Genomic DNA, 20,117 nt, shown 5'->3' with positions numbered 1-20,117 from the left:
TACTCAGCCCTCTGCATTTTAACAATCATTATTACTGAACTGTTTTGATCCTAACACATTCATCATCTGCTAGTGTCTTTCCTTTGACATAAGCATGGCCTCATCTATATGGATCATTAGCCACTACCGGTACTTTATTTCCTGGTATATATCAAACCACTTTTCTAATTACAGTATTTTCTATTTGTTATTTTTTTCAATATTAACATTTGTTATCATTGCCCCTCTTTGTAAAAAAGGAAACATGTTTGTGGTTCTATTAGAATGGTTTGTTGCAAATGCTAGCTAAAAAATCTAGATAGTATCTGATAGTTTTATCAAGATATACCGATAGACACATAGCAGTGTCATTTAATGATATTTCCTCAGAGTCAGGGTAGTTTGAGGGTGAAAACACTGGTAATATTGATATAGAACATACATATTATGGTACTAATTCATTGACTTGACTTGACTTGACTTGAGGAGGAGGAGGAGGAGGAGGAGGAGGAGAAATTAGAAAGATGATGCAACACCCTTCTCCAACAAAGATGTAGCAGGGAAATCAATCAATCAATCATGTCTGAGTTTCACTTAGTGGAAAACCTGCAGCCTTACAGTGGCTGGCATCAGTTCTCTGAAACTCTGAGCTGTTGTCTGTGTTGTATCAGTGTTGGACTGCTTCTATGTCACTGAATGAAAATTATTGTGAGAGGAGAGCAGTTGCTGGTTGTAAGCTCTCCATGTGTGAAATAATATAAGAAAGACAGCTAAAGTTGATGGGGGAGATCTTTCTTGAAAGACCATCATATGCACATACTTGTCACTGATGTGAAAGGGGATGAAAAGCAAGAAAGTGGTTACATGGACAAACAAACATCAACAGACATTTTGGTGCTTACTTGATCAATCTCAAAATGAGGGAAACTTTGTACCTATGAAGAGAGATCATACGAGACAAAATACCTATAATAATTACAATAAATGACTAACAAACTTCTTAACTTCAGTATGAGTCAAATTCTCACACACAGCATCAGCTGCCATAGGTACGATTCATCACACTACTCACATTATAAAATATAAAGTCACTGCTATATTACTCGTTCTCTATTACTGAGTAATGACACAGAAAATGTGATCAAACCAGTTCACAGAATCCAGGGTAACTCATGAAGAAAAAGAGAGAGAGAGAGAGAGAGAGAGAGAGAGAGAGAAATCAAGATGCTGACATCCTTGCGTATCCACTTGCACCTCATGATGCCTGTGTAGGCATAGTGCAGTATTGCTCAAAACAAATTTCTGAGGTTTAGGTATGAACAATTGAGTTTCCCAGGATCAATACTCTGACCTGCACCATTCAACCTCTTCACAAAAAAATTTCTCAACACTAGATCTAGAACACAATGCGTAAGTGCTCACCTATGCAAATGACATGACAAAAACCCTGAATAGAAGAAACTAGACAAACTAGAACAATAGCTTCAAATTAATGGGATGGAGGCCTCCCATCAAAAATCATCAGTAATATACACAATTTTAAGAACAAACTGGATGTGGAGAAATACGAAAACGGGTCACTACAAGCATAGCTCTCGTCCCGTAAAATACAACTAGGTAAATACACTTCAGATAACCATGAATCAAAAACCCATACAATGGCATAGCTGAAATTCTAGGCCTCGCTTTTGGTAAACCATACCCTTTAAACCACACAGTGACAATCAACCAAAAATAAGCCTAAGTTCAGTTGCCAATAGGAAGCTCTAGGTGTTCTACACAAAGTTCTTGAGAACCTCTATGACACTTCCACAGCTTGGTTCCCAGCAATTAGAAAACCAAATATTGACATCTTACAAACTATACAAAATAAAACATGGAGAACAAGATGCACCAAAACCACCACCAACAGATCACTTTCAAAGAAACCAAAATCCTCCCCATTGAAAACTGCATGAAAATGATACAGGCACATGAAAGAGCCCTCATCCCTTCTCATTCATTACACAAGCACAAGTCTTGGATATATATATATATATATATATATATATATATATATATATATATATATATATATATATATACATATATATATATATATATATATATATATATATATCCATGACTAAAAATGCATCAGTAGCATGGTCCCTGTGCAGAGCAAAAGATATAAGTAAGATCAAGAAGATAAAGAGCAACAACCAAACTGGTTTCCAAATTAGCAGGTAAGCCATAAGGGGAGAAAATAAAGGCATCAGTTCTGCCTGTTGAAGGATTGAAGAGAAAGAAGCGACTTGACAGGTATTAAGGCCATTGATAAAGCTGGACTATAGTGACAAAGATCACCAGGGGATGGGAGGGTTTCATAAAGTTAAAAGAACAAACTAAAAGTGTCCAAATGATGTGCAGAAATTAATTTTTCATACATATGCAGAAACCTTTGGTATGGCCTAGGTAATGTTTGTGCCATCTATATTACATGTAACTCCATGTTTGTCATTTGTAGTAGAATCTATATGTAATTCTAAGTTGTCACTCATTTCAGGTGTGCTGATCATTGTATCCAGACAGAAATAATAAAAATCTGTCCCAAAGTCTCTCAAGAGTTATTTATGATCAGCACACCTTTAATTGATGAAACTAAAGCGACAATGATTACAAAGAACAGTGAACAGCAGTGACATTGTTGACTGTTGTAGTTCCTGGTGTCCCAATGGCTGCAACAAAAAAATCTCCACTCATGTTCAATGTGCCCTTTGGCCCAACTCTGTTGCTATGTTGCCATGAATTGGAATCTATATGTAATTCTAAGTCTGTCATTTGTGCTGATCATTGTATCCAGACAGAAATAATAAGGAAGTGTTCCAAAGACTCTCCAGAGTTATTTAAATATACCCTACATTGTAAACATACATGAATATAAATAGAGGTATGATCACTCACACAATGTTTGACCATGTAAGAAGTGAATTTCTGTTGGCAGATGAGGAAACAGAGCAAATGGAATGTAGACTCAATTTTGTGAAGGCAGATTTCTTGGAGTTGAAGAAATTCTTTGAGGAAGAAGAATAGGAGGAAATCAATAATGCCACTGGAACTATGAGTAAATAGGAAAGCTTTCTTTGATTTACAATGTGGGAGTGAACAAACATGTGCTGAAGATTAGCATACGCAAGCACATACACATCTAAAGGATACAAAAAAATAGTTTTCCAGAGATGCATAAATACATGGAATTGCTTTGAAGGTGATATAGCCCAAGCTCAAATAATACACAAGTTCAAATCTAAATATGATAAATGGAAATCAAGGATATAGATTAAGGTGAAACTGTACATGAATTAGAGGCTAGGTATGGTGATGATGATGATAAAAAAATAAAATAAATAAATAAATAAATATATAAATAATAAAGCTTACAAACAAGCTAGATATAACTATACAAGAACCCATGGCAAGGAGAGAAATTTTGAAAGGGGTACTGTGGATTAATGTAAAGATGAACTAAAACTGTTTTACAGGTTTATCAAAAATTAATTAAAACACTGGGATGAAATCACCATGCTAATAGAGGGTAGTGAGGTTTTTGAGGAAGCTTCAGTACAGGCAGAAATATTGAATGGTTTTCCAATCAGTCTTCACAAAGGAGAGCATTTTCCCCCCCCCTAAGGATGATTAGGTGAGCAATAATTCAGGTTTAGAAAATATTAAAGTAGAGGTGAGGGAGGTGCTCAATCTTTTGAGATATTTGAAAACAAATTGAGAGACTTCACATAAAAAAATAGACAACTTGGAATAACTTAGAAGGTAACATAGTCCATACTGGAATTATACGTGAAATCAAATCCTTGTTCAATAACTAGAGAATAAGGAGATAGAGCCCAAGTTGGAACAATACACAAGTTTGACCCTAGGTATGATAACTGGAGAGCAAGGGACACAATCCCATGAGTATTGTTCCTTCCTGTATACTACAATAAGGTCAACAAACACTCAGGTTTGTCATATGATTTGATGATGTATCATGATACTTGTTATAAAATATAAAGTTACAGCTGTATTATTTGTTCTCTTTCACTATGAATATTAATAATCACAGAAAATATGATCAAACCAGTTCACAGAATGCGGGGACCACTCAGCTACAACTACAAAATAAATATAATCAAGATGCTGATGCAGGCATCTTCGTATACCCACGAGTGCCTCGTAATGCCTACATATACGTAACCATATGGAAGGGGTTAAGTGCATGGAAACAAATTAGGGGGGGGATGAGAAGCATGTGGTAATAAAAGTTCCTTGGGCAATGCTTGGCTAAATATTGCAATGGAAAACACTGACCTAATGGACGAAAGATGTGACACAAGTAAGAAAAGACACCCTAGTGAGACTAAGTCTACTACAAAGGCACCTGACATTATCAATCTTTAACCTCTTCACTCCGGGGCACATTGCACGGTCATAATACTCGCATAATAAAAAATAAATTCAGAGCTCAATCGTTCATTCTCTTTCACCCGTGAATTGATAACCATAGAAAATATGATGAAGACAGTTTAGAGAGAATGGAGGTTACGTAGGTATGACTACAATAAATATAATCAAGATGCCGACGTCGGCATCATCGCGTACCCACTTGCTCCTCATATTATTCCCTACATTTCTGAAGTATCCAGTTTGAGATCCTGTCAGGTCCTGAAGCTTCTGTCACATCCAATGATCCCAGGAGATTGAACACTTCCCTCACTTCTACATTTATATCTGCTAAACCTGTTTGTTTTTTTACCCCCCTTGCCTTACTCCAAAAAGTTGCACTCTTTTGTGAAGACAGACCGGAAACCTTCATTATTTCTGCATGATCTGAGGCCTCTTCAAAGACCTCACCATCTACTATTAACTAGGTGATTTCTTCCCCGTGTCTCAATGTACCATTTATGAATCTGTACAACAGTTTTGATTCATCTCTGCATTTTTCTACTACACCTTTCAACATTGCTTTCTTCCTGCAAATTCTGGTATAGTCATTCCTAGTTTGTTTGTAAGCTTCTTTTCTTTCTCCATTTTTCCCACACCACATCCCTGACTTTTTTAGTAATCTCACACTTCTTGCTAAGCCAATCCTGTTTTTGCTTCTTCCTTTCTCTAGTCTTTGGCACGTCTGTTCATTCCTAGGTTGTAAATGTCGAGAAAGATTTCCCACTTCCTCATTACTATGGTATTCATGAATTCCTCCCAGTTTGTTTCTTCAATGAATTTTTTCTAACCCTAAGTAATCTGCTTCCCTAAAATTGTCTCCTTTGCCTATATGATTCATTCCTTGGCTCTATTTTCTCATCATCCAGCTGAAATTCAATTGTAATATGGTCACTTTTCCTACTCAGCAAAGGTAGTTCAAGGAGCTGATATCTGGTTCTTTGGTTAGTAATAGATCTAATCTTGTGGTAGTATCATCTCTTACCCAGGTCACTTCCTTTACCCACTGGGTCATTGTGTTTTCCATTGCTATACTCAACAGTGTATTTCCACAGGAATCTGCTTTGCTGCTTGTTTCCCATTCCTCCCAATTGATATCACCACAATTAAAATCTCCAATAAGGACTGTGTTACTCCTTTGTTCAATATTTTCTTTAGGAAAAAAGCTGTATTCTTTAACATTTCTTGATATTCAGTTTCATTCCAAGCTCTTGTCTTGGAGGGAACATATGCCACCATGAAGTCTCTTTTATTGTGTCCTTTAGTACTGATCTTTAGGTGAAGTGCTTCAGCCCTGTCTTCACTCAGATTTGCTTCTTCCACAAACATTACTCCTCCATTCTTTTTATCTTCTCTGTTCCTTCTCCAGGGGGTGTATCTGTTGTTCCCCAACTGTTTATCCAAATTTTGGGGGAATTTAGTCTTTACAAGACACAATACATCAGGCTCATTTATTCTTAAGCAGTCATTTACCTCCAACCTAGCTGATAGTAAACCATCAACATTAGCATATGCTATTCTAAGTTTCCTTGTAGTGCTTACTTTGCAATAGTGCCTTCTTGTTTTCTTAGAAACCATTTCCTCACCTTCTGATTGAAATATATATATATATATATATATATATATATATACAGTATATATATATATATTATATATAAAATCATTCCTATAATTTTTTAGTTTGGCTTCCCCTAAGAGCTTTCGTGTCTTTGCTCACTCCTCTTTGTTAGCATCTTTCCCACTCCAAATATTCTTCAACCTTCTTGTGCTAACTTCCAAGACTTGCTAATTACTTCTTTTGCCATGGCTTTCAACTTAAACTTTATTTTCTTTGGATGTCCGCAATATTTCTTATAATTGTCTAACCTATACATACTATCAATCTGGTCTGTTAGATCCAAGTCCTTCCCTAGTGTTGTATTCTTCTTGGCACCCAAAGAGCACATCTAGACTTGTCCACAACATCTCTGATGAGATTTTTTTTTATTAACTTGACTATTCTTTCTTCCAGGCTCTTTCCTGTCGCTTCATGATCTCTTTAAAGGTTACTCTATTTCTCTTATCCTCATTTGTTGTTGGCCTATCCTCTTTTTCTTCCATGGTGTTTAGTTTTTTCTCTTATCAAAATTTTTATTCTCCCTTCTCAATTTATCAAACTGTGTGTGTGTGTGTATATTTTACCTGGTTGTAGTTTATGGGGAAAGATGTATGCTCCTAGTGACCTGTCTTTGTATCTTTCAGCACCAAGTTTGTTCTTAAATTCCCGTATAGTTTTGGCACTCCCTGTTTCCTCATCAAATTTATTCCAGATATTCACCACTCTGTGTGGGAAACTATTCTTTTTCAGATCTCTTCAATAACTATCCTTTTTATGTTTCTTTTCATGGCTTTTAGTTTTTCTTTTATCCCACTTTAGTAAATCATCTCTATCGAGGACTTCCATCCCTTTCAGTTCTGTAGATGGTCAGTAGATCTCCTCCTTCTCTTTTTTCCAGGGTTGGTAGTTCCAGTTTGGATAATCTTTGTTCGTATGTCAGTTTGGAGAGTGTTGGTGTCATCTTTGTTGTTGCTCTTAGGATTCTTTCTAATTTCTTTATGTTCTTTTTAGTGCTGGGTGTCCATAGTGTCACAGTGCACGCCAATCTTGGTCTTATCAATACCCGGTATAACTATTTTCTTTACCATTTCTTCATCCAAGTCGTCAAAGGCCAATTTCATTGAAGGTTTCTCCAACTATTTTGTTGATATGTCTGTCTGGTGCCATGTAATTGCTGACAGTTACTCCTAGGTCCCTTTCCAAGTTAACTTTTTTAACTTCCTTTGTACCAAGTTTATATTGTCCCAATATTTTATTTTTATTTTTTCCAAATTACATTATACTACATTTCTTGATGATGAAGTTCACTTCACACTTTTGACTTCGTTCCCAGACTTCATCCAGGTCTTTTTGTAGTGATTTACAATCTTCCTCTCTTTTGCATCATCTGCAAAGTAGTTCATATAATATTCCACTTTCATCAATGTCATTTATATATACATATATGGCAAACATTATAATTTCTTCCCAGGCTGAGTTCTTGTCTCCAAGTAACACCCTTGTTTTTCTCCCGTTCAAGAAATCTCCCATCCATTCCAATAACTTCCCTTATACTCCACCTATTATTTTAAAATTTCTTAGTAGCTTTTTGTGTGGTACTTTATCAAATGCTTTTTATAGATCTAAGAAGGCACAATCTGCCCATCCGTCCCTTTCTTGTAGTATTTCTATTAGCCTCAAGTAAAATCAAATAAAGTTTGTGGCACATGATCTTCCATGTCTAAATCTAAATTGTTTTGGATTTAGTATTTTATTCTCTTCCAAATGTTTAATCCATTTACTTTTGATAACTTTTTCACATATTTTTGCTACAGTGCTTGTAAGGGAGTGTGTGTATGCGGTGTGTCAGTAAAGACTGGTAAGACGAAGAAGAAAATAAAGCTAGAGATGTGGCATTCAAAAGGTGGAAGACGATATAAGAACACTTGAGTACAGGTGGACTAGGTATCATTACGCAAAAACCTGAAGGGAAGAACAAAACTTTGGAAATGACATTATTGATATTTATGTGATTTGAACTTTTCTACAAGTTTATCAATGGTAAACTAAGACAGATAGAATCTAAGTTGAGAGATAAAAAAGTTTAAGAGGAACCATCACCATTGGTGAGAGGAAGACCAAGATGGAGGTGAACAAACAGGGTACAGGTGGCAGTGGATTCAAGAGGAATGTCTGTTGAGCGATGAGGAATGTGTAAAAGATATGGGTAAATGGGGAGTGGTTATAAATTAAAGAAATGCAGATCCAAGGGATGTTCTTGTCTACTCCATATTTTTTTTGAGTGGAGTGGGGGAGGGGGGTTTGCCATATAATGAAGACATGAGGGTAATTTAAGCCCTACTGTGGAAAAACTGTGTCACACACACTGCCTAGCCTTTGACCCAAGCATGCTGGAGGCAAAAATGATCTTTCACTCATGAGGTGACAACATGGGAGGGCTGACAAATGTGTTTTTGGACGAGTGTTGGGTAGATGTATGCTTGAATTTGGTCAACCCCCCTCTCCCATAGAGACTATATATATATAATATGCACTATTGATAATTTGATTATCTATTTCTAATTGTAATATACAGGATACAAGAGTTATTTGTGAGGACCAATCTCTGTAGTCTTAAATTAATTTATGTCCAATTCATTCCACATATTAATGCATTTGAACAGCTGAGTTTTATAACATGAGTAATAGATGATCTTTAGTGTGGTTTCAGAAGGGCTGGGTGGTGGCCGTGTCACTCTTCTTATGGCCAGAAGAAATACTGTTGAATTTGTGACATAACTTTGTCTAATGACTGTCAACATACTGGAATAATACATTTAGGAGAGGATACTGATGGGTTCTCAATCCATTGTTGCCACAAGTTTCACCAAGTGGAGAACCTGTAACTCCACAGTGGCTAGTAACAGTTCTCAGAACCTCTCAGAGATCTCTCTGAGAAGAAATTTTGGACTGTTGTCAGAGTTGTATCAGTGTGGTATTTTATTTTGAACTGTTGTCAGTGTTGTCTCACTGGCTCATAGTGGTAGGGAGAAGAGAGTAGTTGCTGGCTGTCAGCCCCCCATGTGTGAAAAATGGTAAGAAATACAGTTGAAGTTGATAAGAAGATCCTGGGCCTAGTACAGAGACTGAGCCAGCCTCTTTCAGGCCTGCACCTCCTGATGGAAGTGAGGGGTTGACAGTTTTAGAAAATAGGCAGGGCCACCACATCCAGATATCTGTCATTATTCCCTTGATGGGTTCTGAAGAGAGGCAGTAGGAAGATGATTATAAAATTTTTATGTTGCAGAACTATTGTGCAGGTAATAAGAAATAATTTCTGTAATTTGATAAATAGCTTTAAGTCATTTGTATGTATAGTTGACTGGCATAGTTCTTCCGCCTATTGATGGATGATTTGGTATCATTTCACTTTAACACATGTACTTAAAAGTTAAAATTCAATATAAAAATTATTTTCAATAGAAACTCACTAGAAACAATAACAGCCCTAATGCTAATGGCAAAATAATAAAAAAGCCTTTGATAAGGGTAGAGTGGAGGCACCCACAGAGTACCAGAACAGAGGAAGAAGTCATGCTTGCCAAGAAGATAGTACTGTACTATAGTCAGTCTGTTGCCCCAGGTCTCTCTTGGAAGAGTACCACAGGTCCCAAGTAATCAACAATGGCCAATAGGTGGGGCACATAGCATTCCTAAACATGCAGTTTCACTAATCTGTCACTCAGTAATAATCTACAATAGTTATGTGGGAAAGTAAAAAATCTGCCAATGACTATTGGGGAAAGGGAAACCCCTCACTCCTCAATGAATTAAGAAAACTTGACTTGATGTACCCATTCACACATATTGTTGTCTCTCATAGGTTATTCTGGTTATGGCAACTTTACTGAGATGTGAGTAAACACCTAACTCCCCTTCAGACTACAAGTTGCCTTATGGCTTTGTGCCAAAACACTAATAGCAAAGCAGTTGGTTGCCTAGGTTCATTTATCTTTCTTTAAGCAGCTCATATAAACTAAATCCTCCAACAATGGATAATTATCTATTCAACTGTGTTGTATTCCCTCAGAAATAAAGGATCAAATTTATTTTGTTTAACTTTTTCTACACAGGGGAGGACTTGTTTCAGCTATCACCCACTCAGCGAGATGGCTACAAACTGAATGCCTTCTGTCAGAGCTTGGGTATTCAAGACCATATGACCTTACTGCCATCACACACTGGTTCTCATGCACAGATTCAAACTACCAGCCATCTAGCGTCTCGCCTCAGTTATCTATGTAAATTTTTCACAATTGGCAAGGATGGATAAATGATTCATCTGGCAGTTGCCTTTAGATTCTGTATACCGTATATACTCGTCTATAGGTCGAAATCTTAAGGAAAAATATTTAGGCCAAAACCTAGGGGTCGACCTATACACAAGTAATAATCTTGTTAGGTTGAAATCCAGACATGACAAGAAAGGCTAGGAAGAACTCTTACCTTTTCTTTAGGTTCAGAAATCAAAATATTTACCTACTAGTTACTACCAATAAACAATGGGGACATGAAATACACGGTATGTACCAAAACATGTGAAATTCCTTCTAGTACGGTAACCCCATACTGTGGGTTTACCTGTTTGTTAAAATTCTTAGCACAGGCAAGCTTATTATATCATGTATACTATTATAGTGCCCATAGTTGGTTGAAAAATAATAAAATGCTGTGATATTCTCAAATTTAGCTTTCTATATGGTATATATTATTGTTACCATTACCAAAACAATGTAACACGAGACGTCTTGTTGTGCTGTCCTGCTACACAACAAGACATCTCGTGTTGCCAACCAGCGACGTTGCCACCAACCTGACACATATTTTAAGAACCACCCATTTGGAAGTAGTGTGCCAGACAAGCAGGACGATAAAAGACATCACGAAGACGAAAATACACAAAAACCAAACACTGGGCACCAAAGCTGGTGTTTATCGTATTCCGTGTTCAGGATGTGATAAAGTTTACATCGGAGAAACATCACACAACCTGAATACAGGAATACATGAACATCATTACGACGTCAGACATGATGTCACCACCAATGTATGTGTGACACATAGAAACAAGGAAAACCATCTTATGGACTGGAAGAATGCAGAGCTGCTGATACAAGAACCAGACAAAATCCGCAGGAAGTGTTTAGAAGCAGCGATCATTCAAGGAATGAACACTATTGAACAAAATAGGGGTATGTTCAACATCTCGCCCCACATAATTCCCCTAATACCCATGGCCAGCAAAAAAAATTAAATTATTTAAACCACCCTTTGTGAACATTTTGCCCACGGACGTTTGGGCCAGCATTCTCAACCTTTCCCAGTGTTCAATCACCCTCCTCCTCCTCCTCTCCCTTCCCCCCTACTTCTTTTCTCTCCCCGTTCCCTCCTTTCCCCTTATTTAATCTCAAGCATATGTATCTCAACTTGTACTTGAAAAGGCTGTAATAAGCGAAACATTGTACAAATAAAGGCTCCGTCCTCATATGGTGTTTAACTCGTCAGTCTTGTCGGCAACTGCTACTTTCATGAAAAAAAAACTTGGTAATCTGTTCAAGTTTTTCACTCTGCTGAAATGGCAACTTCAGTGAAACTTATTAGATATTAAAATCAATCAACTTGAAAAAAACATAAACCAAAATACATCAGAATTAATGAAGTGAAAAACCATAATAATCAATTGCTATACCAGGCAAGCCACGCCACTTCAAAGCATTAAGACAGTGGAATGCTCACAGCACCAAAACAAAAACAAGCCACTCGACCTATGCATGAGGTATATGGAAAATTCTAGAATTTTTGGCCAAAAATGGGGGGTCGACCTTTACACGAGATCGACCTATAGACAAGTATATCCGGTAATAAGAACTGAACCAAGAACAATATATTTCAAGATTTTAATTTTCTTATTTGATATAATTTTTTTCAACAATGTAAAAGTTTACATATACAAAACATTTATACATTCAAATCAGGAAGACACATGGTCCTAGAAAATTAAGTACCATACTGGTAGTTATCTAATATTAGCAAAAATAATCATGTTAGCCTAATCCTTGACCAAAATTATTTTCTGTGACAAGACTGACAATAATCTTTTTAAGTTGTATTCCAATTGGTGAGCTCCAACTTTAAGTACCATAATGATGACTATTACATGTCAACAAAGTTACAAGTTTGTCAATAACTATACTGTACTGATGAAAATATTTTCAGTATAAAATTGTTGCAATGTTTATGGCAAAATATAAATTATATGACACAAAGGGTAGTGAGAGATGAAATGGAGGGTGAAAAGCCCATGCTTGCCATCACCCCAGTAAAGAATTTCAAACAATGTTATTCTTAGGGATCCAGGATATTGTAGAATAAGATGCTGTATCTTCTGTGTGGTGTTTGCATCTTGGGTGGACAGTTTGAATCTGTGGCCTGGCCTAGCCTGCATTGATAGTGTTTCAATGCTGGGAAGTGTCCTGGGCAAAAGCATGCCAACCATACTTGAAAGGGATTTTTCTGTGGGGCATCTGAGGGTTGTTGGTGGAGTATTGAGTTTGGTGGATTGTCTTGGTGAGCTTGTTTAGAGATCTGAGTGTACATGTGTTTTGATGTGGATGCATTGTGTAACTAACCTGGAAGGTTGTTGTATATGTTGGAGTAATATGCCACTGGTATGGATTTTTTTGTTAGTTACATGATTTGCATTCAAGAAAGTAAAATGTTTACAGTACATATAGTATAATATTTCATATACAGTAAACCCTCAATATAACAGACGATATGGGGACGGGTCAGTCGTCATATACAAGGATCCATTATATCCAATGGAAATACCGGACAGATATGTTATATCCTGAAGTTTGGCCAGTACTAGAAATTACAGTAAACCCTCAATATAACGGACAATACGGAGACAGGAGTCTGTTGTTATATTCGAAGATCTGTTATAACCAGGGATCCCTCGCTATAACATGAAAATCCGTTATAGCAAGGGTTTGTCAGGTCAGATTTTGGTCCATTATATCCGATATCCAGTACATGATCCGTTATATCGAGGGTTTACTGTAATCAGAGCTAGGTGCATCCCTCAGTGTCTTGACTATATATGTGTCAGTCTGTACACTGAGGGACATACCTAGTAATGCACCAAAGAATGCGCCTAGCTCTGCATATAATTATTAATAACAATAATGTGAGTTCTAAATATATTAGTAGAGGCTTGATTTAAGAGAAATTGATTTACTGGAAAGCTAGAACTAACAGAATGAAGAACTCTATTATGGTAATGTCTGATTCATTATATTCTGTATATTTTTCTAATAAACACTCCAATAGGCAATATTGGGACCAATAACTATCTGCATGTGTTCTGCAAGATGGACAGCTAGCATCCCATTTTCAAAATCTGTCAAACCCATCACCTCCATTAGGAGGTGCAGCACTCGGTCTCCAGACCAGAACCAAGATCTATCAACTTGTGCTGCATTTCTTACATTTTTTTACATATAGAGATCTGACCAGTGAATGCTCTTCTCAACCTACAACTCTGAGCTTGTATGGTAACACACAAATTCACATGCTGACACATCACAGAAAACAGTTCAATGGTTTTTCCCTCGAGATCTGTGAATGGTTCCGATTTGCCAGTCACTGTGGGTCTGTGGGTTTTCCATTCAGTGAAACTTGAGGCTGATTGATAAGCAGCAGAAAATAAAGTGGTAAATTAAGATGACACTATCACTTCATAAACAGAATGAATTCAATCTATATCACCATTGGCATTGTTGCTAACATGATATCTCCAGCACTAGTTTTCTGAAGCCTTAGGTTTGGTTATGTTTGCCATACAGCAGTTGGTATTTACAAAATACAGACATATTGAACTCCTTATCAATCAATCAATCAATCCATTGCCCAAGGCATCTTTAGCAGACCAGATTGGCCCACAAATCACTCAAGGAAGAAATACTGTGTTGTTGCCTGGGTATAGTTTGTGTGGGGCAATTTATTTTTGTAGCCAGGCATAATCTTTGCTAGTGCTGTCAATGTTGTGTGGTAACCTAAATGCATGCATGCTAGTGTAGTTCTTGCTTCTCTACAGATTTTTCTGCCAGGCTGCTGTCTCATGGAAGTTTATGGAGTAGGGAACTTGGTGGTCAGTTTTGTAGAGCTTGTTTTATGATCTGAGTATGAATCTGTTTTTGTGTGGATGTACTATGTAGTTCAGGTGGTCAACTGTTATGTAAGCTTGAGTAGGAATTTCCTTTTTCTTTTGTTACATTCAGTTGATGCTTGTGTGATGTAATGAGATGGGCAGGGAAAGTTGAGGGCTCTTGCATGAAATAGTGTACCTATTATTATCACAATATCCTATAGGGAAGATTTTGTTTCAGTGTGCAGGTGTATTTTGTTTCTGTGTACAGATGTTCTATTGGGGTGGTTTTGGTGCATTATGTTATTACTCTCAATGCTTTATTTTGTATAGATTGTAAGGTGCCTATGCTTATTTTCCTGACTGTTGGGAACTATGCTGTGGAAGCATATTATTTACATAGCAATGATGAAAGTGTTAGCAGTGATACTTCCACTGTTGTTGTCGATAAAACTCACTGGTTTGTCTGGGGACATGCCTAGCCTATATGATAAGATTATCTAGTCTACCCTATATGATAAAAATAGTATCTACAAGTAACACAAAGGCAATAGCATTTTTACTTTGCTTCCTTCGTATTAAAATACTTTGCTTCCTTCGTATTAATAATGTTAACTAGATCTGAGCAAAAAGAATCAGTGAGTAAATCAAGTAAAATAAAGCATGTCGAAATAAAAGTCATATATCCCATACCAAAAAGCCTCACAAAGGGGGCTGGCTGAATATAAGCACCCACCCACCCATCTGTGGGCAAAAAAATATTTCAAATGTGGTATGACCTCCTCTTATATCTAATCATCTTCTATACACCCCAGTCAGGGACCAATGATGGGTGCCTGCATGTAGTGGTCCTGCAAAACAGTTAAGCTGCCTATTTTTAAAAACCCATCAACCTTCTCACTTGCATCAGTGTAGCCTTGAGAGGCTGACACTCTATCTTCAGACTGACCCCAAGACCATCAATTTCAACTGTATTTCTTACACCTTTTCACACATGAAAAGCTGACACTGCTCCTACAACTACTTTCAGTTAGTGATGAAGAAACAATCCTACACCAATGCCACTTGAGAGATCTGTGGGAGGGCCTTAGGACTGTTGCCAGCCATTGTGGGTTCGCAGGTTTTCCACATTGAGAAACTCCAAGGCAACAATTATTAGTACCATTATTCACTGCAGTTATCACTTTAGAAGAAGAGTACAATCACTTTCATTGGGATGTGCCTTACATGTATTTCAAATAAAGTATATCTACACTGGCTCAAGTGGATTTAATGACATACTACTAGTTGCCACTGAACCAAAGTCCAATCTACAGTATATACATTCAATTTCACACATATCAATACCAGTATTCTAAAGGAGTTGTACAAAGTCACATGTTATAGTTCTGACTGGAAACACCCGTTTTGTTCAGAAGTCTATTAAATCAAGCTATATGTCAGCAGCAGTATAACAGAATTCTGATTTACCGGAATCAGCCTTGGAAGAATGACATACATACATATATCAAGGGCTTTTTCCCCCCTTACAAGGGAGGTAGCTAAAGCCAAAGGCACAAATCCACTCCCACCCATTCATTCCCACATACTTCACTCCCATTCACCATCCTTCCCTCCCTCTTTTCTTGGTTCCTCCTGGATGATAGGTCATCCCTGCATCCCACCCACTGCCCCTGGTCAGAAGCAATGCAGCAAGGCTGCTTCATTTAATACGCAACCCGCCTCTCTGTCTCCTCATGCAGAAAATGAGAAGACAAGAAGAAATCCCCTTTAGGCTGCATCAAAATATCATTCACACCCACTCCCTCACCCCCCACATCCTCCACCCACTCCCTTCCATGCATCACAGCATCATCACCAAAATTAACTTCTACTGTATTGAATGAAGATGCTAAAAGAAACCACATATTGTATGTCTGTACATCTTAATGAGATATATGAACAAATTTTGATAAAGCTATACTTGAATGTAAGACATGGAATTACTGTATATTACTAGAGCCACAGCTTTATGAAACTATGCTTATATGCTATCTATTCTTGGCAAGCAGACTTATGTTCTGGCAAACATGCCTTATTCTCTGCTCCAACATCCCTTAGGCACATCCACTCTGCCTTCATATCAAATATTTCATATTTTGCCATAAACATTGTGGTTTTTATCATACAAGATAAATTTGTGTTGATAATAATTTCACTGGAAAAAATGCATCACTTCAAAGACCAAAACAGTGAGTGAAAGACACAAGTACAGACACAGTCTGTATTTACCTACAATTGGGTAAATACAGAAAGAGGGGAGAAGGGGAAGGGAGGGAGAAGAGTGAAGTACAGTATGTTAAAAAACTAAAATAAATAAATAAATAATAATAAATAACAAAATAAATAAAAAATAAATAAAATAAATAAAATGAATAACAATACAAATAAAATAAACAAATCAAAATAAATTAAATAGATAAATATGTCAAATGAATAAATAAATGAAAAATTGAGACAAAAAAGTGTGAAAGGCAAATAATACCTTCACTTTACATATACTGTACTGGTGTTTGTTTATACATGGGACTCACTCTGTGTATCCCTAAACTAAACTTCATTCCTGGTGTCCATTAAATACATCTCGGTATTTCATACAAAAAATACCCTTTTAATGTTACCTTTCACTTCTGAGTATCCTTGTGCCAACATTCTTTAAAAAAGAAAACTACTTCAGAGCATGCCAAACTAATTACTTTTTTAACTGTATCTCAAATATACATATTAATATTTTTTCTCCTTACTTTGAAATATTGTCACAATAGCTGGCAGGTCAACAATGAATGTGTAACATTTCATTGCAAATATTACCACCTGACATGAGTAGGTTAGGTTTCGTGTAACACTTTTCAACTTGCACAAGGAAAATATTGTACCTAAATTAATGTAATTTTGTATCTCTTTAATATTTTCATGGAAGTTTATGGAGCAAAGTTGCTCAACTTGATTAAATTCTTGTTAGGGAACAACAATAACAATAACAATGGAGCATTTGCAAAAAAAAAAAAAATAATAATAATAATAATTGCACTTAAAATTAAAAATCAAATGTATTCTAGTAACTTCAGCATAAAAAAATGAATATATAAAATAAAATAAATGAATAAAATAAATAAAATAAAATAAATTATACTATGATACAGTACACCAATAACCATGTGAACTTACGAATTTGTTTTGCTCTCTCCTTGTCTGCCAACTCCTGCTTGTGCCATGGGTCATGGCGTTTATGTTGTGGTGGGGGGACTACGGTGACACCCCAGGCCTTGTCCATGGCTGCTCCTCCACCGCCTCCAGTCGACCCTCCGCGACCTCCACCGGGTGTTGCACCTCCTCCACCGCCGTCCCCCCCGCCCCCACTCACAAGAACCATGACCTCTCCACCAGCATGGCCTGCGCCGCCTCCCCCCCCGTGTCCTTCGTTTTTCCCGCTCGTCTCAATGACTGAGCCACCAAAACTTGACCTGGGTCCAAAAGCCCGGGAGGTCACACTGACGTGCTCACAACTGCACCCCTGGACAAAGGTGCAGTTATCTTCAAGAACTAACTTCTCACTTTGGTAGTTTTGTCATGTTATAAATATCACAATCTTGTCAAGAGAATGTTAAAAGATTTTTTTTGTTTCCACTAGAATCTATTCTTTCTTCCAAACACTTCTCACACAATACATGTACTCATTAAACTGATATGCATCCTCGACCATGAAGGACAGTTGAAAGACAAGAAATTTCTTAAACTACTTTCGTTTCATACAGTTCTCAGGTGATGTAATACAGCTTCGGCTGCTTGTAACCTCCACCCACTCAAACCAGATTCTGACACTTGTGGCCCATAGCTTTGTGTCGTGCCCTCCCACATATTTACACTCTGTTTCCACGCGAGTGCTCTATAACAGAAGGTGAGTATATATACTCCGTATCAAGTCAAAATTTCAGAAAATGGAGAACCTCGTCTCAGTGGGCGAGTGCGCCATGCCTTTGCTCAGTGTTGGTAGGCAAGACACCAGTTGTTCGTGGGCTCCACTTCCTCTTTTTCCTCAGACCAATCAGTCTGGTTTTGGTGTAATCATGGCGCTGAGGTGTCCTGCTTGATATTCCATTGGGGTACTGAAGAAAATTCATAAGATATTTGTATTGAGGAGCTAATTTTTCAAAGGCTTTGGCAGTTTGTTTACGTTTTGCGCTTCTTCTCCATGGTTCCTCCCCCGTGCGTCAACATGGACTCGCCCATAAGGGTCAAAACACTCGCCCAAAACACAAATATCACACGGAACTCACGTGGTTTACCACCTTATCCTTAAATCACAGCACAGACACCACCTTAGCGCAGCACATCACCTATTTTGCCACTTTCTAGCCGATTCTAGGACCACAAAACAGCTAATTCACACCAAAACATGAGGTTACGGGAACCGCTCCTCCAGGGCTTATTTCAACCTCCCTATTCAGCACTTGGGAGCGTATTTACTTAAAATTTTCCTCATTTCTTTGCCGTATATCTTGGTTCTGGGGCTTCTGCGTATTCCTAAAACATACACATGCCCCTTAACTTTTAAAAGTAACATAATAAAAAGGCTAAATCAATGTCAAGCCAGTAGCGGCGCACACTTCAAATATGGAAGAGCTCTACACTGGCTTGTTGAGTGCGGTGCTGCCATATCTGCGGAGGACAACTCAACAGTACCCGTTACAACATTTTGATGGATTATTTCATTCAATCACTTCGGTATCAAAGGATCTGCATTAAAAAATGCCCTTCTCTCATAATGTCAAAGAAAAGATTGAAATAGAGCCGACAAGGATATTTAAAGATAAGTGAATTCATATCATATAAACTATAATCTTACGAAAATTGGTATACATATAGAATTGTTTTAAGAAAAAGGTTTGATACATTTACTTGTGCTTCCTTTCATTATCTTTATAAAGATATGATATCTAGTGATGACAGATGAACAAGCCATCCCTTCCATGATTTCGATTTTTTATCAAGGATAAATAATAGATCAGAAATATTGATTTGCATTAATATATTAAACATTCACCTCATTCAACGTGAATTTAGAATTTTTATATATTAATAGAACATGGTGTAAAAGAAGAACGAACGAACGAATTAGGTTGTAAAAAAAAAGTCAGAAAATACAGGGTTGGGTGGGTTATCGTGTCGACATTGACGCAAATAATGAGAAATGTCTCGAGACGGCCACCTGATGGTCCTCAGGATCCGGCCCAGGCCTAAGAAGGTTCCTGACTCCCCTTAGCAACAGGGTGGCGGCGGTGGGGGGTTTGGTGTGAGGAGGAGGTAAAACAGCAGCAGCAACAACAGCTGCACGGTATGGCTGCTCCCTAGTTGAGCTCGTTAGTTAATGCGATTTCTGCAGAGCGGAAATGTGTCTCAGCGTCGTTGCGACGTGATTAACATTAATGATATATTAGCTTAAGGGTAATGTAGAAACTGGCAGGGTTCTCATTCTGGCAAGAATTTGGTTGGGTTTCGATCCTACTTCTGATGGAGAGCATGAGGAAAAGCAGCAGACGAACAGCGCGAGTAGGCGATCCGTCATGTATCCGATGCACCCATTGGTAGAAAGCTCCGCCTGCACGGACCCAGACCAGCGTCTCAGCCAATCAGCACAAGCCTTCTATGGATGGTAGGCGTGGCAATTCTAATGCGTGATTGGGACATCTTCTCCAAGAGGTGTGCTCAAATTAATCTGGTGATCAAAATAAATGTTGTCATTATTTTGCCAGGAGAAATAATAATAAAGAAATAATCTTTGGGTCGTCACATAACGGTCATTTGATAGAGAATGAAGAACATTCATGTATGGCCTCG

At 37.5% G+C, this 20,117-nt stretch overlaps 1 protein-coding gene across 3 annotated transcripts in view; it reads right to left on the bottom strand.

Moving 5' to 3' along the window:
• The window catches only part of LOC143025507 (dual specificity tyrosine-phosphorylation-regulated kinase 1B-like), a 103,501-nt gene extending 84,558 nt beyond the window's left edge, over positions 1 to 18,943 (bottom strand). Inside the window, exons 1-2 of one of the 3 annotated variants that reach the window (XM_076185279.1) lie at positions 17,448 to 17,643; positions 16,901 to 16,932 (exon numbers count right to left, since the gene is read on the bottom strand). In XM_076185279.1, coding sequence (XP_076041394.1) covers positions 16,901 to 16,932; positions 17,448 to 17,494 — 79 coding nt within the window. In that variant the 5' untranslated portion in view covers positions 17,495 to 17,643. Of the gene's footprint in view, positions 1 to 16,900; positions 16,933 to 17,447 lie in introns of all 3 variants that reach the window. The other 2 variants (XM_076185278.1, XM_076185277.1) reach the window with 2 other exon arrangements.
• Between the last annotated feature and the right edge of the window lie 1,174 nt (positions 18,944 to 20,117).

The sequence above is a fragment of the Oratosquilla oratoria genome, chromosome 5, assembly GCF_046742065.1.
Source record: "Oratosquilla oratoria isolate Oo_2021 chromosome 5, ASM4674206v1, whole genome shotgun sequence".
Lineage (NCBI taxonomy): Eukaryota > Metazoa > Arthropoda > Malacostraca > Stomatopoda > Squillidae > Oratosquilla > Oratosquilla oratoria.
This window is presented reverse-complemented; position numbering and strand designations above follow the sequence as displayed.